This window comes from Anopheles marshallii, chromosome X (assembly GCF_943734725.1).
Source record: "Anopheles marshallii chromosome X, idAnoMarsDA_429_01, whole genome shotgun sequence".
Classification (NCBI taxonomy): Eukaryota; Metazoa; Arthropoda; class Insecta; order Diptera; family Culicidae; genus Anopheles; species Anopheles marshallii.
Window position 1 is genome coordinate 5,196,544 of NC_071325.1, and position 23,382 is coordinate 5,219,925.

The 23,382-nt window shown below is 46.4% G+C and overlaps 2 protein-coding genes across 2 annotated transcripts; both read left to right on the forward strand.

Annotated features, from left to right (window-relative positions):
* The first annotated feature begins 4,241 nt into the window (after positions 1-4,241).
* Positions 4,242-7,822, forward strand: LOC128718073 (28S rRNA (cytosine-C(5))-methyltransferase). Its single transcript, XM_053811750.1, is given in 4 exon segments — positions 4,242-4,674; positions 5,345-5,601; positions 5,672-6,401; positions 6,870-7,822. Coding segments are annotated over 4 exon segments (2,373 nt in total).
* A 1,759-nt stretch (positions 7,823-9,581) lies between these two features.
* Positions 9,582-10,244, forward strand: LOC128718084 (uncharacterized). Its single transcript, XM_053811761.1, has 2 exons — positions 9,582-9,734; positions 9,798-10,244. The coding sequence occupies exons 1-2, from the start codon at positions 9,582-9,584 to the stop codon at positions 10,242-10,244; spliced, it is 600 nt and encodes a 199-aa protein (XP_053667736.1).
* The last annotated feature ends 13,138 nt before the right edge of the window (positions 10,245-23,382 follow it).

The window sequence follows — 23,382 nt, forward strand, 5'->3', positions numbered from 1 at the left end:
GGGAATTATCAGAATGCTGCTGTGCCTCGTATAACATACCGATCGGAATACTGACAGGATTGATATGCATGTGCAGCTTATCCTTTACACCATCTTCGATACTGAACTTTGCTACGCCAAGCTCGGCCGGAACGTAACCACCATCAAATGTGCGGCAAAAGTATACCATCGAGATGGCATAAAACTCTTCTTTATCCAGTCCTACAAAGAGAAAGACACATTAGATACCTTGCCCTGGGGAAGCTTTCTGTCAGCCACTGGTAACACATTTCAATTATTCTACCTTCTTCCAACTCTGCATGCTCTAGCCGATTTCTTATTGATGTTTTGATATGCTCCGATTTTAAGATTCGTTCATCAATCGGTTCTACCTTCACTTTACTGTGCGATGAGTTAGACTTCCGCGCCTTCGATTCTGGTGCTTTATTTTGTCGATCTTTAGCCATTCTAATGTAAGGTTCGCGTTGTTTAGGGTCCATACGCTTCAAAGAAAAGAAAAACAAAGTAAATTATGAGAAGCTGCAACCGTTATGAAAATGCATTCGGTGGTTTATTTTACCAGCCATATTCTGCCAGCAATAGGTATAACTTCTTTAAAACAACGAAATCTGCGTCCACGTGCCCTTTCGGTTCTTTCGTACTCATTTGCGAAGCAAATGAACCCATTCCGTTTCGGCATTTTTAATCCGGTGTTTTCGTTAGATATTAGTAGTTACTGGCTTACAAATGATCTTTATCACAGCGTTGTAGCAGTTTCAGGGTGTGTTTTACGCGAACTCTCCCTCACAATCGTACGATTTACACGAGAATGGACTTCTGTGTGTATTTGTTGTCCTTACATTCCCAACATACAAAATTACAAAAACACGATTGCTTTGATTTTGACAAGCCAGATCGACATAAACACACCGACATGTCGCTTGACCGACGATTGACAGCCACAGCGGCAGCGACCGCAGAAGGCCCGAAAACGTAGGTTGCCTCCAAACGGACCGCGGCCGCCGCGTTTAACTTTGGTTGTTAATTTTGAACTTCGGCACGGCTCGGCTCAGCTCAGTTTGGGTCGGCTTTCAAATCTTTGAACATTGAAACAACAGTCACTCTGCGCTAACCAAGTGTATTATTTACGAAATTACTTCCACGGAATAATTTCCCATATAAAACATGCAAGAATTGGTTGGTAAACTGTAGTGTGGCCTTCTTCTTCTTCTTTGAGGTTAGGATTTTATATTCCTATATTTATAAGGAGTGGATAGTGTGGCCTTGAAATGCATCGGTAGCGTTTGTGTGTATACTGTGTTTAACAAATAACATACATTCAATAATACTCGCAGTGATGCTCCTGTTAAATCATAACAATTGGAAAATCATAACAACGTTGGTTTCAAAACTCCGGTTTCAACGGCGGAAATTCAAATCCGCGAATTATGTTCTCACCGTACAGGCATCAACTCGTTAACCCGACTAGTATAACCTTTGCGGTCGCTGAGCTGTCAGCTGCGTCGCTGGCTCGTATCCTGCCTATCTGGGATACAAACAATGGATACAATGGAAAGCTGTAGACGTCAAATGTAGCTGGCTACTTGTAGCTAACATCCCAATTGTGCTGCGCTCTCAGAACATTAGCTACGTTTTAACATCAGCAAAAATGGACAAAAAACCGATGACGCATTTGGAAAGGAAATTAAAGCAATTGAAAATAAAAAAGGGAAACAACGCAGTTCAACAGCACCTTCAAAACGTACGCGCAAGTGAACAGCTTACAAAACTGAAAAACAGTTTGATTGACGAACGCTGTGCTAAGATCAAAGACGGTAAGACGGCCAAAACAAGTTACCGAATGTTCCTGAACCTTAAGTAATGTGTACAATCTATTTGCAGATCTCAAGAATGAAGAGTTTTACATTATTTCGATGGCATACTTTTGCCGTACGATTGACAATGATTACCTTCCGGCCGAGCTGGGTGTGATCAAATACAGTCTACAAGGCGGTGTTCAGGAGCAACTTCACATGCATATAAATCCTGGAAAACTTCCGATTGGTTTAGCCTATCAGGCGATGAGTCATGCGAAAAAAAGCCACGAACTGCCGATTCCACCAAACGCATTGGGGTTGACAGATTATGGTGCAATAGCTACGAAGTTAATTAGCTTCTTGGAAATGGAAAAGAAAGTTCCTTTACTCCTGTTCACGGAAACGAATGAGGTGTCAATAGTAGAAAATATGCTTAAAGCCATAATGGGGAATCGCACTGTAGAGGGAATGCTGTACGTATGCTCCCTCTCGGAGCTGTTCCATCGGCTGCAACTTGCCGTTGATGCTTACAATGCAGATGAGGAGATTCCATCAACCGCACACCAGGCGTATCATATGCTGGATATGGATTGCTTTAGCTACACGTCGGGCATCAGCTGCGATTATCACGAATCGAACGAATTTTTGGTACACTGTGCGTTGTCCCAATGCATTCGCTGGTCGTACACCATTTCCAAAGCGTGCTGTATGCATCTAGGCATCGATATGGTTTCGGGTAAGCATATGCCTTTAGCGGTGATAAAGGCACAACCGGCAACAAATGAGATTCATTCAAAAGACAGCGATGAGGATAGTGATGATAACGTATCTATTAGTCAACTGTCGTTCGTATCGTATGCAACGGATTATACTGAAATGCCACCGGGGGAAGTTGAGACATATGACGGATCGGACTGTAGCGATGGTGAAAGTGTCCTCAGGGCGAATGGCTTACTGGAACTACTTGGGAAATCAAGCCTTAAAAGGAAGTATTGAGTAACGAAAAGAAAAACAGTGCCGAAACAAGAAAAGGCAAGGAATCGTTGAATAGGGGTAATAGTTTAGATACATTCAAAAAGGAAATGAAAGATTTGACCCCGTATGACCGTTATTTATTGTATGGAGATTCAGATAATCCATACTTTGATAAACCATAGAAATGATAGAATGATAATGGAAATGGAAGAATGATAAATAGTTACACTTCTTCCACGGGCGATGCTAGAATCCTCATAGATTCGCTAAATTATATAAAGATAAGGAATAAGGATTTTTGTATTGCTGAAACTTACGACTACTAGCATTCAATCGCGCAGATCAATCAATAAACAATGTTTTCCTAACAACCTATACTAATTTTTTTTTATTCAATAAGGACGGCCGTATTGCAACCTATACTAATTTATAAAAAAAAGAGAATCAGTGTCGAATCTTGTATTCGTAAATTTTTGTTAAACGGTTAAATCGAATCGATGTTGCAACGGACACAACCGCGTCGAGTTTTGTTTTATGTACTCAGTGCGTCAAGTGTTGTGTGTGTATGCAACCTTGGTGAAAATGTTCGGATAGCATAGCTGAGGAAAAAGCGTGTATGTTCGGTGTATGGTGACATACCATGTTCGTTTTCTTTCCTTTCGTGAAATCATAACAGGAGGTGATTGGTGGTGAGGGGCATAGACAGGAGCATGTTGGTGTACCTTTCATTGGCACAGAAGGATTTAGTAGTTTTAAACATGTTTTTATATTTTGTGTAGATAACATGAAGAATCTGTTCTGAATATAGTCTGTCTGACAAAAATTTGGAAGGCAGGAAGGTTAAATAAAAATAGGTTCCAACTCCGATTGGAAACCCTAAAATGATATGGGTGAAAATCACATTCGGACTGGAACGTTTTCAAAACAAACCCATAACGGTATTCGTAAACAATGCGTTTTCAGTACAATCCACTAATCCGGGTCCCGTAATGCACGGATAATCGGAGTTTCGTTTTATATGAACAATAACACCTTACATATAAAATACACCTTGGTTTTGTTTAGCTTGGGCTCTATTGAATCGTACGTTCCCTTTTCGTACAAATATAAACAAATGCTACCCAACCGTATTGCTTCGCAACGTCAAATCGGTGCATCTGTTTCACGTGGTACTGAAACGTGGTTTTTAATGCGCACAGCGCACTTTCCTGTAAACGATTCGCTGATTTCGCTACTAAAAACTATAATCCATCAGCATTTGAAGGTGAGTAGGATGCTAAGAGCTGGATTGGTGTAATGAAGATCTACGCTCGGCACCATCGTTCGAAAACCCAATGAACCATCGTGGTAAACAACACAAGAAAGGAGCATTCGAGAAGAGAGCATCACACAATTGGGACAAAAACAAAGAATCAGTTACATCGGTGCAGAATAGCGAAAGTGTGATCAAGTTTAATCGACAGAATCATCATGAATGAATCAAAGAAGCAGAAGGGGAAGAATCATGAAGACCCAAAGAAGATGAACGCTGTGCCCAAAATTCCCGTCCCGACCAACTATCGCAACGCATCCAAGTATGTGCGAATTGCTGTGGAGGAAAAACGCAATATCCAACCGCTCATTGAGCAGGACAAACATTTCCGTTTGGGCCGAACGTTGGTGGGCCGGGCGCTCAGCAATATGCCGATAATTGATGCAATCTACAAGCAGCTCGATCTCGCCACGGTAGAACCGCGGTTGAACGAGTGGCTGGCGAAGGTTTTGATTTCGGAGCTGCTGTTCGGCAGTGGCCGATTGGTCGGTAGCTCACTGCCGGTAGAATGTGTGAAACGGTACGAGACACAGTTGCGTGCGCTGCTGAAAGATATAGAGGCAAAGCAATCGTCTGCGGGACTCGTGAAAGGTAGGCAGGCTTTCTTATCCGTGGGTTAAGGATTTGTTTCCACCTTCTTATCTTTCGTGCAGGATGGGTCGACGAAAGAAGGGCGCTAACCATTCGTTGGACAACCATCGGCCTGGTCGGGTTACGGGTGAGACGGTACCTAGCGAGCCCGGGCCGGCGGCCGCTAGTGTGCAGGAGGAGGAAGACCCATACACGATACCGTTTCATTCGCGACAGGCCGCATTTGCCATCCTGTGGCTGCTCGTCTACAGCTTTGCTATGTTCACGTTGCCGTTCGGTGCGTTCTACGGAACGAGGCACGTGCTGGCGGAACACTTTCAAATCGTGGGTTTTCACAACACGTGCGGGTCGGTGCTAGCCGCAGTATTGACGGTCAATGTCATTATCATGCTTTACGCATTCCGTGGATTTCGCGAAGTGGAGGAGGAAGATCGTGAGCGATCGAGACGGAAATCGAACTAAAACACACAAAAAAAAAACCCAACACATTGTCCACGCCGGTAGTATTATAGGAAAATAAACATCCCTTTGCAGGAGTATTTGTACGTAATTTTCCCTTTAAATCGATTTACCATTACTTCCATACGTAATTTATATAGCATTTTCAAGCACTTCCTTTTTTGTTCGACCGTCAGTTTGAGTATTTTCTGTTCTTTCCCATTCCCAACAGAACCGCGTTTCGTACGCATCAACACGAATCAGTTGAATTTGGAGGGTGCGAAGCGTTTGCTCGCCGAGGAAGAATGGATGCTAGTGGAAGAAAATTTCACCGACTACCGATCGTTTCTGGAGCGCGTCAAGCGGCTTGGCGATTCGGAATACATGGAAGATTTCCACTTTCCCGATATGCTGGTGTTTCCGCACAGTGCGAAATCGTTCTGGGCACGGGCACAGCACCTTCAGGACAGATTTCTACTGCAAAACAAGGCATGTACTACTGCTGGTGTATTTTCCCAGCAACGCTCATCATTTACTCACGTCCTTTTTCCCGTTGTAGGCTTGTCTTCTTCCGACGTATCTGCTGAAACCGCCCAAAAAGTCGGTCGTGCTGGATATGTGTTCTGCACCCGGGCTAAAAGCAACGCATCTGGCCAGTTTGATGAAGAACAAGGGCCGTATATACGCGGTCGAGCAAGATGCAAACCGGTACGCGGTACTGTGTGAGTACGCTGGACCCTTCGGCATGATAAGAACGATCCATAGTGACTGTCTCGAGGTGACGGACGAACAGGTCCCGGGCGTCCAGTATGTGTTGCTCGATCCGAGCTGCTCCGGTTCCGGGATGCTGCAGCGCCAGCTGGTGCCGGAACCGATCGATGAGAAACGGCTGTACAGGCTGGCCGGTTTGCAGTACAAGCTGCTGTCGCACGCGATGAATGCGTTCCCGAACGTGCGACGGATCGTGTACTCGACCTGTTCGGTACACGCGCAGGAAAACGAAGGTGTAGTACAGGGTGTGCTGCGTCACAACGGTCACTTTCGGCTACTCGACGCAAGGAAGGAATTCGGCAAGGAGTGGCTGAACGTTGGCTCACCGGAATATCCCGGCATCGGTGAGCGTTGCCTATACGCGAAGACGGTGGACGATCTTACGATCGGGATGTTTGTTGCCGTCTTTGAACGGTGCCCGGAGGGTTTCGAGAATGAGGTTTATTTGGCGCATGAGAAGCAGAAGCACAGTTACGAGCTTGTCGCGAAAAAGTTGAGCCGCCAAGGGAAAGTAGAATATTGCCCGACGGAAGGAGAAAATCAGCAGGAAGAAGTACCGACAGCGGTACAAACCGTAAAGGATAAATCAACCTCTAAGAAAACATATTCTGAGAATAATACAGTTGAGGAACAGAATGATCAGGAAGAAGTGCATGAAAAAGCATCATCCAAGAAAGGAAAGCATAAATCTACTGAGGAAAATTCAATTGATCAAGTGGAAGAAGTGGAGGAAAAAGCAACCTCCAAGAAACGAAAGAATACATCTACTGAGGAAAATACAGTTGATGAAGTAGAAGAAGTGGAGGAAAAAGCAACCTCCCAGAAACGAAAGCATAAATCTACTGAGGAAGATACAGTTGAGGAACTGAATGGTCAGGAAGAAGTGCATGAAAAAGCATCCTCCAAGAAAGGAAAGCATAAATCTACTGAGGAAAATTCAATTGATCAAGTAGAAGAAGTGGAGGAAAAAGCAACCTCCCAGAAACGAAAGCATAAATCTACTGAGGAAAATACAGTTGAAGAACAGAATGGTCAGGAAGAAGTGCAGGAAAAAGCATCCTCCAAGAAAGGAAAGCATAAATCTACTGAGGAAAATACAATTGATCAAGTAGAAGAAGTGCAGGAAAAAGCATCCTCCAAGAAACGAAAGAATAAATCCACTGAGGAAAATACAATTCAGGAACAGAATGGTCAGGAAGAAGGGCATGAAAAAGCATCCTCCAAGAAAGGAAAGCATAAATCTACTGAGGAAGATACAGTTGAAGTACAGAATGGTCAGGAAGAAGTGCATGAAAAAACATCCTCCAAGAAACGAAAGCATAAATCTGCTGAGGAAAATACAATTAATCAAGTAGAAGAAGTGCATGAAAAAGTATCCTCCAAGAAAGGAAAGCATAAATCTACTGAGGAAAATACAATTGATCAAGTAGAAGAAGTGGAGGAAAAAGCAACCTCCAAGAAACGAAAGCATAAATCTGCTGAGGAAAATACAATTAATCAAGTAGAAGAAGTGGAGGAAAAAGCATCCTCCAAGAAAGGAAAGCATAAATCTACTGAGGAAAATACAATTGATCAAGTAGAAGAAGTGGAGGAAAAAGCAACCTCCAAGAAACGAAAGCATAAATCTGCTGAGGAAAATACAATTAATCAAGTAGAAGAAGTGGAGGAAAAAGCATCCTCCAAGAAAGGAAAGCATAAATCTACTGAGGAAAATACAATTGATCAAGTAGAAGAAGTGGAGGAAAAAGCAACCTCCAAGAAACGAAAGCATAAATCTGCTGAGGAAAATACAATTAATCAAGTAGAAGAAGTGGAGGAAAAAGCAACCTCCAAAAAACGAAAGAATACATCTACTGAGGAAAATACGATTCAGGAACAGAATGGTCAGGAAGAAGTGAAGAAGAAAGTATCCTCCAAGCGACGTAAGAATAATCAGTAGATATCTGTAAGAATAATTTGTAGATCACACATGTTAAACTTACGACGAAACTTCCGTTAGCTGGATGCTCCCTAACACGTGCTTTAAACCAGTGAAGAAATAAAAAAAAAACTACGTATGTAGTGCGAATGAATAAGAAATCATGTCAAATATGTTGTAGAATAAATTGTGCTTTTCGGAAAATATAACAAACACGTTGGTTACGCTTTTGAACACTTTATTTTGATCTGGAATCCAACCCTACAGATGGATGGCGAATGAATGCTTTTGACCATATAATTTTTAGGTAAGTTTGGCAGTGATGCCAAACTGTACTATTTTACGTTTTGGGACGTATTACTTATCAACAAAATAATGAGAAAATCAACCCTCAGAAATAATCAGCTATCAAGAAAGAAACAAACAACAACAACAACAAAAAAAACGAATTTAGACTTCGTGGAGTGTGAAGCCTGAAATCACTCAAATGAGCATCTGGGTGGCTACTGAACGCATCGTGTAAGTACTACAGCTGAGCGTGTGATCAGCGACGATTTTATTAACTTCTTGAATCACTTGGAGTACAAAAATTCCTTTGTGATGACTATGCTTGACTTTAGAGGCCTCAAAAGGAGTTGTAGATTGCCTCCTTGGCGGTGGTGTAGATGCTAACGGTGCCTGTAATCATTCCATCCAATCTACTACCTCAGATTGACCATCCAGCTCTAGGTAATAAAGATGATGTAGTGCCACAGAAGAATGAGACGAACATAGCTGGGATTTGGTACTCCCAACCTCCCAACAGTTCATGGCTTAGTTTCCACTATATCATGCGGTGTGTTCCATCATGAAGTCATTTTTGGAGCACATTATGGTAGAGTGATGATTTGTTGGTGGGAGAATTCACTTCTAATAAAGCCTGCTTGATAACTTTCTCTGCAGCAGAGGTCCCAAATCTGTAAAAGAATGCTAGGAAGAGGAACTCTTGGAATAGCGTTGTGATGTTTGGAGGATTTTTCAGTAGAAAGGTGGTTGAAGAATCAACTGCCAACTACACCAGCTTGATAACTTCCTCTGTAGCAGAGGTCCCAAATCTGTAGAAGAGTGTCCAGAAGAGGAGAGGGATGAGTATTTGAGAGTTTTTCCAGTACAGTGACGATTTGTTAGTTCGAAAATTAACTTCCAACAAAGCCAGCTACATGACTTTCTCTTGAGCAGAGGTCCCAAATCTGTAGAAGAGTCCGTGGAAGAGGAATCTTAGGGCAGGGTTGTGGAATTGGAAGATTTTCCAGGAGAGTGATGTTTTGTTGGATGGAGAATTAACCTCCAACAAAACCGGCTAGACTTAACTTCCTACGTATTCCGTAACAGAGGTCCTACATCCATAGAAGTGGTATTCTGGAGGAAGGCTCTGCAACAGGGTGTAGATCGCTAGGAATGTTATTAAAGTTACGGCAAATCTTCACAATCAACTTGAAGACACCATCAAGTCTCACCTGACCTACCTGACCGACGTGTACTTCAGCCATTAGCAAGAAGTTCTGATAGTACGCTCTGGAGGACAAAGGTAAACCCAAGCAATCAACCTACTGCAGATGGTATTGTTGGATGCAGCGTTTTTGGACATGGTTAAGCACATTTGCATCACTTTACAGTAATCTGGGTTGCGTACGTGTCGCGACAGCGCACTCAACCGTAATGACTTTATTTAATGAGACACCGATGCTATCCCGCTTCCGGGTGGTGGGGTGTTGGACCCGTACCGCATAGCGTGCGCTTCATGCAGCGACCAGTTGCATTGCACCTGGTGATGGAGTACTACACGCGGGTATTGATGCTGGTGCTGTTGCATCCGGCTTGCTCGATTGTTACACCGCACCAGCAAGTGCAGGAATGTGCGGTAGACACCGCATTCGCCGTTCCCAACTTTAAGGTGAGCAATAAATCATTGATTTATTCGGATTCGGTGAGTGTGTCATTGTTACACCTGTGCTAGGCAAACTGGTTCAAGGCGGTGGAGTACTGTCACTATTTGGGACGGTCGCTGGTGACGATAGCGACGGAACAGAAGCAGCAAGCCATCGACCGGCTGTTGGACGATGCGGGCCACTATGCGCGCGACCAGCCATACTGGTGCGGTGCGAACGATCTGGCGGACGGGGACAACTTCCACTGGCATCTGACGGGCCGTCCCGTCACCACCGGATGGACCAACTGGCGCGACGAGCTGCACCGCCGGGAGCAGGCGGCCGAGATGGATGCGTTCAAGGTCCGGTGCGTTACGATGTCACGCACCGCGGACGATGTGGAGGAGCTGCAGCAACGGCAGGTGCTACCGCCGTCCGCATCACCGACACCAGCAGCCTTCTCGTGGATCTGGACGGTGGCCAACTGCTGGAAGGAGCAGTACTTCATCTGCGAACGTACCGGCGGCTGCCGGTGAACCGAGCGTCCCCGAAGCTGCGGGTCTGGTCTGAGATTGGCCTACTTTGGGACGCTGCCGCACGGCACGCACACACACACACACACCTGCTATAATCTTAATGAATTCATCTAATTAATATACACACGTTTGGGGAGTTTATTTATACGAATCCCTGCCCGGTGTACGTGGGTGGCTTTGGCGTTTGGCGGCTTATTAGGGCACCGCACGCAATCGACTAGTTTGCCATTTCTGTCAATTTTTTCCTCTGCTACACACAATACACACACCACCAACAACATCACCATCTGTGATGTGGCCGTTGTGCGGGTGTGGGCGAGAAGCACTTTTGCGTTGCGGTTCGGCCGAAGCTCGGTGTGACAAGGTACGAAACATAACGCACCACGCGAAAGAAAGGAAAGGAAAAACCAAGCGAGAACGAACAGGGAAAGCTAGTACTTGCACCCATTTCGGTTTCGATTTGTTGCTGTTGGTGGTTTGCTTCTGCTCACCGGGCCTTGGGCACACGCGGGCACCACTGTTCGGCATCTAGGTCAGCACGGAGGGCGCTTAATTGGTGCGACCTGCTTAAGCATTCGAGGTCTGACCTCGGGCAGGATAACGGCGATCATACCCGGGGCCCGGGCCGGTACCGAGCCCCAGTAAGAGACTCGCGCAGCGCAGTGCGACGCCGTCGTGACCGGTGTCGGTGGTGGTGGCCGGCGAACAGGCGAGTTCCTCCGGTGTTTCCAGCGGCCGTTGTTGCCCTGCCGGGCGAGTGTAGTGCAGTGGGGAAGGGGGCGGGTAGGAAGTGTCCGTGATAGAGGGATAGTGTGGCCAGGGCACGCCTGCATCATGATCTACTACCGTGACAGCAGTTCCTCCTCCAGCGCGGAAGATGCGCCGTCAATAGTGCGGAGGGCGCGCAAAGCACCTGCAACACGTCACCGCACACCGGATCCCAGCGTCCGAGTGCTGGACGGTGGCAGCAGGTCGGTAATAGAGCTGAAGAAACCTGCAGGTGATCCGGTCCACCTGAAGGTGCAGCTGTTGACTGCGGCCGATCGACAGGTGGAGGTAGCGGTAAGTAGCGGAAACCGGGGGAGGGGGTTCATGACACACCAGCAGCAATCACTAGTGGTGTGCGTGCACCGATTGGGTGACGAATCGTGATGACACTTCGTACGCGTGGGTGATGCGTCAAACAGACAACTGCGCGGGAAGGGGATAGCTATAGTAGTGGGACTTCTTTTCTTTCTGCACGGCAACACAGATAAACGGACAGGCGCAGGATGTGCACTTCCTGTTGGTTCGTCTAAACGTGGAGTCACCTGTCAATAACTGGTCCGCCTACTTTTCCTACGCAAACCCTGTATTATCGTGCGGTACACACATGAACCGATCCTTTCGTTGTCGCATTTCATAACAACCATGCTTGAAACAGAGCAAGAGCGACGGCAAACAATGGCGAAGACTCCTCCAGCACTGCGGTGAAGACTGCCCAACCGGAGGCATCTAATGGATGGGTGATTGTTTTGTTTTTAACCTTATCAAAAACATTCCATCTCGCCACATTAAAACCCATTACCAAACGGAGAAAGGAAATGGTCGCCATTTTCGTTTCGTGTTGCCCCCCCGCACCGGCAGGTTCGGTGGATTGGTTTTGGGCTGCGGAATGTGGAGCAATTTCCGTGGCAAAATGCATTTGCGGCGGGTTCGTGCAAACTTGCAACTGGTGCGCGTGACTGGCCTTGGCCACCGGTCGGATGAGGACTTTCCGACCGGGGACAGGGTGTGAAAGGACGAACCCTTTCAATGGTGGCTCATAAATTTACCGCGTATTTGTGTCGTTTTCTAACAGGACAGCTAAAGTGTGTTAATTGTTGGGCAAAACCTGGATCTGGGGTGATGGATTTCGTGTAAAAGATGTAAGATGTGAGATTTGGGGTATTGAGAAAAGAGGATTTAATGTTGACAGATAAGTCGTCCTTATATTGGAGAGATGTAAAGGAATTAGTAAAGTACTACTGCACGACGAGAGCTGTTTCAGTAGAAGATTTCAACACACCTAAGAAGTTCACGGTCTGATCTGTATCTGATTTGGTTAATATTTTTAAAGATGCTAAAGATATTACAGAAAATTACGGAAACTTGACTACCTTTCAAGAACAAACTATACAGCACTCGACATGTACGGAATATACAGAATACGCGAATCTTCGTGATTTGCTATAATTTTGAATGTCGGAGATATACTACTTCGTGGTCTTCAATGTCGGAGATCTAGGGTTATATATTCTAGGGTTCAAGGGATGTCTAGTGAGAGTCTAAAATATTTTAAAATAGATTCGATATCTATATCTAAATACAACTTATTATCAATGCTTAGATTACATCTTCGCTATCTCGGAGATTTCGGGGAGTTCGGCAATATTTACCATTAGTATCTATTTACTGCTTATTATTGAAATTTGTACTTCATCTCCGTGGTCTGCCTTGTCGATGATTTGTCGAAATTGTTGGTCTAGATCCGAAGGTTGTTGTGTCGATAAAGTGGAAAATTAATGTCGTTTCGATCACATCTTCACTGCCTCTGGTATCTTGGGGATCTTATACTTAGCTATGATATCTGTAAAAGCTGATGACTTATCATTATGGTTTGGTTTACATCTATCTGGTCCGATATATTGATGAATTAATAATTACCTACAGTATCAGTATGTTTCGATTACATCTTCGTTATCTCGGGGAGCTCGTGGATCTTTACCTATATTGCCTATAACTTGACAGCTTATTCTCGATATTGCCGTTTAGAGGACATCTGCAGTAGGTCAAGACCGCGACAGGCGGTTGTAGCGCGTGATAAGTAAGTATGTAGGTAAGTAAGTAAGTAATTATACTTGATGTTTTGCTTACTCCTGTGCAGTCTGCTATATCGTTGGTTTAAGACTTACCTACTGTATCTATAATATTTGACTGCTTCCTCAGGTATCTTGGAGATTTATCAATAGTATCTATAATAGTTGACAACTTGTTATCAATGTTTGGTTTACATCTTCGTAATCGGAATTCTTGCAAAACTAACAGTTACTAAAGTAGTCACAATACCTGACGACTTAACATTGATATTTCGACTACATCTTCGATATCTAGAGTGTCTTGAGGATTTGACACTTATCTATAGTACCTATAATAGTTGATGACTTCTGCAACACCGATGATTTAATACTTACCTAATACTTAGTACTTACTGATTTAATACAGTATTTGACAGCTTGTTGTTGATGTTTCGAGTTAATCTTGTATATCTTGGGGATCTCGGGGAATACTCACCTATAGTGCCTTATTCTTGATGTTGCGATTACACTTGTTCAGTTACTTGAATACTAAATATATTGCATGCACTGCTCTCCATGACGGTCAGTCGAGGCTCTGATCTCGTTTGCAACTAGTTCTCTCCAATACGCAGGATCCTTATCGGCAAAAGAAGGCAAACACTGGCATTAATATAGATAAGAAAAGAAAATTAGTAGTTTTATAGCAAAACAAATAATGTTAATTCGCATGAAAGATCTAATGGCTGGTAATAACAAATGTCTAACCATTTCTTTCCTATGTCGCAATGTGTCGGAATTCCAAACCGTAGTTTACTATGAAACCAACTCCCACACCCTCTTCACGGACGCCAGAAAAGCCAAAATAAACCCAAAATTATTGAAAAATCCATAATGAACGGGACCAAAAGTATCCTGCTCTAAAGTAACCCAGCACGCTGTACTCACCACCGGGCACTCACGGCGTGTGTTTACAGCACCGCGTGCAGGTGTTGGTGGGCGAAACAGCAGCACCGCCACTGTTTACCCTTGGGCTCGTTTGTCAATTTTTCGATTATTTATATTCATCAATCAACCGTCCCTGACGCGGGCACGTTTGCCCAGTGCGGCGCGAGAAATTCTCCAAATGTCACCGTATAATGTGCTACCGACCGATAATTAACCTTCTATCGTAACGAGCCTTCACTGGAAGGCCACACTCGTTGATACCCCGCATCGGTGCACGGCTTTCGTTCCCACGCACCCACTAAACGTTGGAGGGATGCGCGAGAAGGGGGAGGAAGGGGGGGGGGGGGAGGGGGAGTTGTTAAGTACAAACTCCTCCCTCTTTTGGGGCACTATTTTTAAGCACGCAGGACAAACAAACAAATTCGACGGCAAGCGGCAACACCAAAAAACCAACCAAAAAGGAATCGTTTCGCATTCGCAAAAAAAAAACGACATAAAAATGTTACCTTAATGTCCTGCCGGGCTTTAGCAATATGGAGTTTTGAGACTGTTTTTTTTTGGGGGGGCTGGGGGGTGTATTTTTTTTATCGCACAGTTGCGAAAACTGTTACAGTGACCTCCGAACGGGCATCACCTTCCTTTCGCTTTACACCTAGTTAAGCAGTAAATGGGGCTTTGTCCAGTTAGCATTGTTACACTGTGTGTGTGGGTGGTTTTTCCTTTGGGCTGCTGATTGCAAAATAATAGACACATCCATTTTGGGGCGTACCGAACCCACTGTACAGCTACGGTACAGCTTAAATAGGCGGTCAGAAGTATGAATATGTACCGTTCGCTCTTCCCGGCTCATTAACCGTGCCCGACACACGGCGCTGGTTGCTCAAACGAGCTCAATTTCCCTCCAGGGAGGAAAAGCAAAAACGGAAGGGGAGGGAAACGTGGCTTATCGCAAAACCCCGGGGCAAGCGAATGAAAATGAAAACGAAACGGGGTCGACCGGTATGTTAATTGAGTGCAAAAAAGCAAAGGGAACCCACGCTCTGTCCACTCGGAGCGAACGACAACGATGCCGCGAAGAGTATAATTTATGCTGCAAGATGTCCTTAAAGCTCCAGAACACTCCATGGCTATTCGCCGCCCTGCCTCCGCGCGGGATGGGGGAAGGGGAGGTGGATATCTTATCACCATTCGTCTTAGCATTCCTTTAGAAATAGGTGGCCTGGTGGCGATAAAAAAATAATAAAAGAAAAAACCCAACAAACACAAGCAGGAAGAAATAAAACCCACCCCCTTTCCTTCATCACCTGCCCGCGCCCAAATTGGTTTCGATTCGGATTGGATTCGGTTTTGGAGGTTTAACCTCAAAAATTAACCAGCAAAGATTTGTGCGCCCATCACGCCATCAATTACCCTAGGGTGGGAGGGGGTGGTAATTTGCGCACTCCTTTCTCGCCTTTTGGGACGCGCGCGTTTGTGTGTGTGTGTGTGGGACGGTTCGGAATTCGGAATGAATGGCGAAAGATAATTAAATTACTGCCACCACGTGGACAATGGCCGGCGCTAAGTGGACAACAAAGCAGGTGAAAGGGTGGAGATTTTTCCACCACCCGCACAAACACACACACACACAAACACACAGACGCGTGTCCAAAACGGAGTTACCCATTTTTGTTCAAGGTTGCACCTTCCATTTTTTCTCTCTCAACCCTCTCCGCCCCCCCCCACCTTGGCGGGGTGGTTTTAGCTAGAGTTTATTGAATATCAGCCTTTCGGGTCGCTCGATAACTGTCGCTGGGTGGTGTGTGTTTGGTAGGGGAGTGGGGAGGTGTTGGTGTGAAAAAAAGGACCCCACCCCATCAGTACCCTCCCAGGGCTGCTGGTGTTCTGAAGCACCCGAGGACCTCCGGGATGGCTGAAACGGAAAACCCAAAAAGGAGCAGAAATTACTAATCACAGACACACACAAACACGGCAATGGTAAGGAAAACCTTGCCGGTTAAAAGATATTTTTATGGTCACATTCTCCCTCCCCGGACTGGGTGTAAATTGGCCATGGCCAACACCGGATATAAACAGCAGGTTTGAATACTTCAGCTTGTTAGCGGGTGAGTTTCCGCTTTTTTTTTTGGTTAAACGCACCTTTCCCTCCGTGTGTATGTGTTCGTGGATGTGTGGTTAGATGAAAGCTTCCGAATTTTCCACCCCCCTTTCCCCTGGTTCGGTTTGCGGTCATGCCGTGAGGTCATTCGCTTACAACCGTTGGATGCCTGTGCGAGAACAGTAACGCCGCTTCTATTATTTCGCATTACACACACTCACACACAAACGCACACAGCCACACGCATACACAGCGCTAGTCACGGTAGCTTCAATCACATCCGCAAGATTGGTGAGCTGCTAGGAAGAAAGCGTAAGAAAATAAAACACACTCCCGTGGAACGTACCCAGTCATAGCTGCGCATTCACACGACAGGCGTGTGTGTGTGTGTGTGTGGTTGTGTGTGTGTGTGGGTGTGAGTGTGAACCGAAGGGAACCCATGCGAATGTCAAACGCAACCCCCAACGTTCGAATAATTCCGTATTTACCACCGTCCCTACCCCGGGTCCCAACCATCAACCTCTTCCTCCCATTCTCTGCCCCCCCCCCTCCGCTCCACACCTTCGTACGTTCCTTTGTTACCAGCCGAGGTTGGCTGGAATGGACGATGTGGACGCGCGTTCGTCCTTTTCGCGTGCCTTTCGGCCCAACGCAAGCAAACCAGGAGGTGGTGGAGGAGAGAAGGGTGAGATGGGGGAAGGAAGAGGGCGGGGGGGGGGGGGGGTGAGGTTATCGTGGTGTTATGGGGGAGAGCGCAGGGAGGCAGGGTGGCTGGTGGCTGGTGTTGTTAAGGCTTCCGAAACAGTTGGGCGACCGATTGGGCTTCAGTCTCGCTGCGATCGCTAGCAGGACGAGTTGAGTTTTAGCCCAGGCCACCAGTGGGCAGTGTGCGAAACATCTTGCGAACCCGGGGTTGTTGTTTTTTTTTTATTTTTCTCCGCTCAATGTTGTTTTTTTTAGTTTTGTTAGCTTTAGAATCGGGTTCATTTTCGTTACTCCTTTTCGACCACCTTGCCAGTGGACCGTTTAGTGGACGAAATACAGCTGGTGGGAGGACTCGTTTGCCAGGAAGTCGTGGTGGGAGCACAGCAAGAACGAAACTAGAGACGATAAGTGCGGTTTTAATGCTGGTTAATCGGGGAGGGGTTTTAAGATATCGTTACTGATTGGTGATGGTTCTAGCAGCAGTCTCAAAATACGCAACAAGAGCTAGTGAATATAGTCGACGATCATGCTCGTATAAGGTCTGATGTCAGTACAGTGCACCGGGTGTAGGATTTGGTGACGTCCAGGACTGTTTGCACCAATGGCGGTATTCTTTAGCCACTCCAGTCCACAGCCGCCGCGTATGCGAAACGTATAGACCTGCCCGGCAATCGGGTGTGGATAAATGGCCGGAAGCTAATGTCTGGGGGTCAAAGGACACTAGATGGGTCCAGACGGCCCGCTACGAACACGTACGAGGCAATAGACACACAATTACCAATGCGCGCTGGGCATTTTCAGGCTGACCACCATCGTATCCAGCGCCTATGATGAGTAAATGTATGTGAGAGAGAGAGTGTGTGAGCGAGAGAGAGAGATAAAGTATGAGAGAGTGAGAGAATGTGGTGTGTATGAATGGCATACAGGCAGGATAGCCGCTGCACTTGGAAATCTATTCAAGCGCCACGGAAATGGACGACTCCGCCATTACTCCTCTGCCACACGTGCAGGGCTCCGCGAGCACGCAAAAAGGTGAAGGATCGAGTCATTGAGTGTGCTGGAGTGCGGACAGGTTCAGTAACCTACCCAGGTACCTTGGGAAGTGCTCGAATCCCGGCGCGTTAGTAGCGTAGTTGGCAACAGTGTCGTCCTTCTTCAGCTGCTTTTGTCACTGCGCTTCTGCGGGGTAGTAACGACCATCAATTCCCTTGGCAACAATCAACCAAATTACGATCACTTCCGTCCCACCCTTGCGATGGGCAGTATCCAACAGTACGGACCAGAGACCAGAGCATGTGACGCGCGTGTTTGTGTTGGTGTTTTACCACACAGCGGATGTGTGATGTGTATGTGAAGAAATGGAAAGATAGTGAGGTTTTGCCTTTCTGCTTCATGCTGGCGTTAGGGCGCGGCCAAGTGGAGTGGAGTGGATCCCGGCAGAGGTCTTCAAGGTTCATTGTACAGTTCAAGGAGCTTGTTTACCTGTCGGAATCGTTGCAGCGGTGGACTATGGCAAATGGAGTTTGGAACATTTGGTGAAATTCGTGCACAGTTTGATGAGTTAAAGTTGAACCGGTACAGCGCCAGCTCGTTTAGACCAGCCTGTGGACACTAGGCAATTCTCAGAACTCGAACCGCAGACCCGCTATCAATATTCTGCAAAAGTAGATGTGTTGGGGAGAAGTTTTGAGTACACTTTAGTTACTTTCGATTTGGATTCCACCAGTCGCTGTACTCGTCTGGGCGTGTTTGGACGCACAACACCCAAGAACTCGTGGAGCGCGAGTGCCTGTACCGAGCCCATTGTGCGGAACCCATAACGCGGCGGTCGGTACTTAATAAAACGCCATAAGTTACTGCCCACGGTGCCGCGTCACCGGGACGGCGGTAGGTGGCCGCAGGTCGTGCCGCCAATTTATGTCGATGCCCCCTGTTGACCGTTGACCGGAAGGGCTTTCCAGGTTCATGCTGGCTAAGCGGTTGGGGTGCCAATTTTCAACCCTCGCGATAAGGGGTTTTTTTTCTATGTGGGGTGTATGTGTGTGTCCATGCCCGATCCTGGGTCACCTACCACCCGGTACGCTGGTGGAAGATTTTATTGCCCCCGAGGAAGATAGCGTGAAATTGAGGTTATGTATTAAAATAAGGAACAAAATATGGTTTGCTAAATAAACTACCGCATCAGCAGGAATCTTCAGGGGAACCACAAGAGATTTCTTTTGCGGGCGGGAGGCGTTTTTTCGTCGTTTCGTTAGTGGGAGGACCGTTGTGAAATTGCTCACCTTGCTGTGCGATTGTTGTGCGTGCGTGTCTCATTATAATATCTTGCGCCATTTCGAATGCGCTATTATGCTGCGACGTCCATGGTTGCGTGGGGTAGAAAGAGAGTAGGGGAGGGGGGGGGGGGGGGGGGAGGTGGTTTTGGGGGAATTGAGCAAAGAAAACCGCAACCAGCCGCCACCAATCGCGTGCTTGACCACTATTTTGGGGACTGAAATTTCCCCCCACCCCACCCCCCAACCCCCCCACGTGAGGGGGCCACATCAGGCTTGTTTCGGAGGACCTCCGTAGCTGGACCTAGACCTAGAGGATATGCGGCAAAGGGGATGAATACTGTGCAACATTATTTAGGGGGTGGGGGTGGGTTTGGGATATTCGCAAATTCGCTTCCAGTTAAGGGATGATGTAGCTGCGGCGATCAAGATGGCGCTGACTGGAGCTGACATTATGGAGCCTAACCTCAATTGTTTTCTTTTTTTCCTATCTCTTTACTCACCGTACCCGTTCGCCCGGTGTGGCTGTGTTTGTGTGTTTGTTAGCAGTTTAGTGAGCAGTGACCGCTCTCCCTTTCTCATACTATCTCACTCTCTCTCGCTAATAGTGAAGCGAATAGACTTGCATACGCAGTGTGTAACAGTGTGACAACGGAAGCTGATCAGTGGCAGATAAGTCCAGCTGTCATCGCGGGTGCTTGGCCCCGCTGTCAAACAGGCGTGGAAAAGGAAACACATACACATACACAGACAGCGAAACTACACACAAACATACACAAGGAATTTACAACGGGCTATTGGTGAGCGTAACGAATACAAATACCGAACAAAAGCAATAGCGCTGCAAAGGTTAGTGTACACGCCATTGTGCCTCCCACCCAACAATTCCCAGCGCGTCACGGGTACGATAACGGTGCTCTTGGGCGGGCGCTCCATTTTGTACATAGCATTCCGTGTTTTCTACCTTTCTACCATTTTCTTTTTTTCTCCCATTCCAGTTCTTTTTGTCTAACCCTTCTTGTCTATCTTTACCAACTGTCACCCGTCTGTTCCCTTCCCGCTTCCCTTGCTCGAACCGTCCCTGTTCCTGCACACTCACTCATCTGTCTCTCTGTCATCTGCCGCATCCTGCGGCCGCTGCAGCGTCCTCACGTACCGGGCGCCATTCCCATCTCGCTCTCTCATCATTTAGCGACTCGTGCGTTTGTGTGTGTGTGTGTGTCCGTAAGATCTTTTCGGTGTTCTATAGTGTGCGTGTTTATTTCTTCGTGTATTTCGTTGTTTCCTTGTTGCGTGTTTCCCAGTGTACGGCCCTTTCCGTGTGGTTGTGTGGCGAGTGTGGCTCGGTGGGACAGCACGGGACGGATGCTGCTGTACATACATACCTGTCGGCACTGTGTTTAAATTGTTTTGTACAGTAAAGTCTTTGCCATCACGTACCCTAACAAACAGATTAACCTGCAAACAATCACTAGAACGATGCATCGGCTAGCGGTAAAGCCTTCTCGTACGGTTGGCGTAGTATTAGACTATCAAGAAGCTAGCTAACACAGAGGCTTTACCAGTACGAAGACATTCAAGAGCGTGTGCGGTAACGGTGTGCGTAGCGTGGACGTTGTTAGAGCAGCGTAGATTGGCTCCTATCGCTTCCCGTTCCCCGTCTTACACCACTCGAAAGTGGTACGCACCCTCACCTTCATCGAGCTCGGTCGACCAAACCGAACACCGCATCGCTTCGGTGCAGATCTCAGCTCACGGCGTACTGCGGCCGTTTGCCCCATTTCGTCCGAATCTCCCACCGGACGGACCTGCCCCAGCAGGCGGCGCCATGTTCTCTGTAAATATTCACCCTCTTACATCTATCTGCTAGCGCTGCATCCAACCTGTTCCTCTCTCTATCTCCTCTCTCTCTCTTTCCCACTGTTTATCTATCTCTTTCTATCTCTCTATATCTCTTTATGTTTAATTCTTGCTCGTATGTTTGTGTTTGTTTTTTAAAGTACCATGCATCGATGCCCATGTACGCGGGCGTCAGTTGCGTTTGCTTTTGCGTGCCATTTTTTTGTTTATCTTCCCCCCGCCCCCTATTTCACCCCTCCCACCCCGCTCTTTTGGGTGGCGAAATGGGCGGATCGGTTGCGGTAGCGTTCATACATTGTGCAGCGTGTGGAATGCGTTGTTTTGCAATTTGTTTTCCATCTCCATGTTTTGTTTGTTTGTTTCTTTATTGCTCGCTGCATGGCATTGCGCGTAGGGCCGTAGCGTTGTGTACGGGGCATTCCATTGTTTTAGTGCGTGCGGCCGGGTCACCCCACCGGAACCGCCCAGACCTTCCCAACCCCCCACCCCAAATGTGGCTGTCACCCGTCTCAGTAGACCCCAAATTCGGTACGATATCCGTAGAGTAAGCGCGCCTAATCGCATCCATGCTATACGTTTATGTAAGTACGATAGGGTTGTTGGTTGTGTTTTTTTTTCTGTTTGTTTTTATTACCGTTTTTGTTCTTCAACTGCTTCCATTGTTCACGGTGCTTTTGGGTTTTTTTTTGTATTCTTTTTATCTGTTTTTCATTTTACTGTGTTTGCTGCCTCCTTTTCTGGCACTATTCGCTCCGTTAACAACGCGCTTTACTAGATGTTAGAATGTAATATTAACTTTAATTTGTTTGAGTGTAATTTGGTTGTTGTATGAGAAATATTTCGCTTACAAAATGTCACCTTAAAAGCAGCTTGTTAACGGAGCTTACAACATACATTTATTAATTGCTATCAATTGAGGAAGGAGTGGCGTGATGGAAAAAGGAAAGGAAAAAAAATCAGCAAACCATTATTCTGCCTCGAGCGTCCTAATCACTGTTGCTAATCTCCAAAAAAAGGCTCTAATCGCTTTTTGATGGCGAACCGGTAAAGGTGCGGTTTTTGGTTTGTTGCTGTAAATGACGCCCCACGGAAGTGAAATAAGCGCGTCCTGCATGTATGCACGCTATGGGTGCGCTCACGATTGATTGATTCGTTTTTGAATGGAGGCGCCTGGTGGCGTTGATGATGCGTAGTGAAATGATGGAGGCGCCTAGTGGCGCTTCGGTTAGCAAGAGACGATGGAGGCGCCTGGTGGCGCTAATATTACGAAGAGACGATGGAGGCGCCTGGTGATTTATATAAAATAATGCAAATAACTTAACAACGGCATTCTAAAGGGTTCATAAAATGTCTCTAACCATCCTCGTTTTCTGAAAAGGGCGTCTCTGTATACGCCATTACTCTACTGCGTTAATATCGTAATTAAGGACAACGTCTTGTGTTGCCTTCGCTGGATGGGGGGGAAAACAATTTTATTTGCATGATACCCCGTTGCCACCTTTGGGGGACTAGTGTTCGTGCTCTGTACCAGGCACGCTCGTTCCCAAAACCCATTAGTGTGATTACATTTTTTTTTTGAAAGAAATCTGATTAAAATCGTTTAGCCGATGAAAACGATAGAAACACCAACAACAAAAAAAAACTTACACATACTCACGAAGCTTACGAATAAAAAAAAAAAATGGCCACCAGTGCTTTGCGGACAGGAAATTATGCCAACAATTTGTACCTTCCATCTTCACGTCGTGCACGCGCTCCTTCCTCTGCTGCTTCCGTTTACCTTTTCTTATGGCACTTGACGCGTTGTCACTGTGGTTGTTGGTTTTGTTTGTTTTCTTTTTGTTTCTTGTACGCTAAATGTGCCGCGTAAATATTCTTCACCTAAAAGTTTGGCCGTGTAAATGTGTGACGTAGCGCTGCACCATGTGTCGTGTGCCGGCAGCATTCCGTTGGTGTTTGCTTCTTACTCCCACACACAGCACAACGCACGCTGTGCGACACGCTTGCCACCACACTGATCTCGCGTGTAATTTAGCACGTATTGGTGTCACCTGGTTTTGCGGGGGAACGGGATTTCTTTCCGTCCCTAGTGCCTAACAACATCCCCACCTCCACCCCTCCCCGTTACACCCCTAACTCTCGCTCTTCCATTCGGAAAGGGGAATCGTTTCATTTTTTTTCGTACGCTTCTTCTCTCGCTCTCTCTCTCTCTTCTTCTCGATTTTTTGTTCATCTGTGGCATCAGAATCATCACGCTATCCGCCATGTCGCACCGGTTATCTTGATGCATGACATGTTTGGCTTGTTCCCTTTTTTCTGACTGTTGTATTGTGTACCTGTAGCCTGTTTGCCTCCACTCCCACCCCTCCCACCCCCAAGCCAATCGTTTCGGTCAGTCAATCGGTATCTTTCTCTCTACTTTCCGCAGTGTTTAAAGCAAT

What these genes read in the sequence shown, in the direction of transcription:
- LOC128718084 (XM_053811761.1), top strand. Translation starts at nt 9,582, where the DNA reads ATGCAGCGACCAGTTGCATTGCACCTGGTGATGGAGTACTACACGCGG. An exon ending in TCGCCGTTCCCAACTTTAAG is followed by an intron (nt 9,735 to 9,797) that starts GTGAGCAATAAA and finishes CACCTGTGCTAG; the next exon opens with GCAAACTGGTTCAAGGCGGT.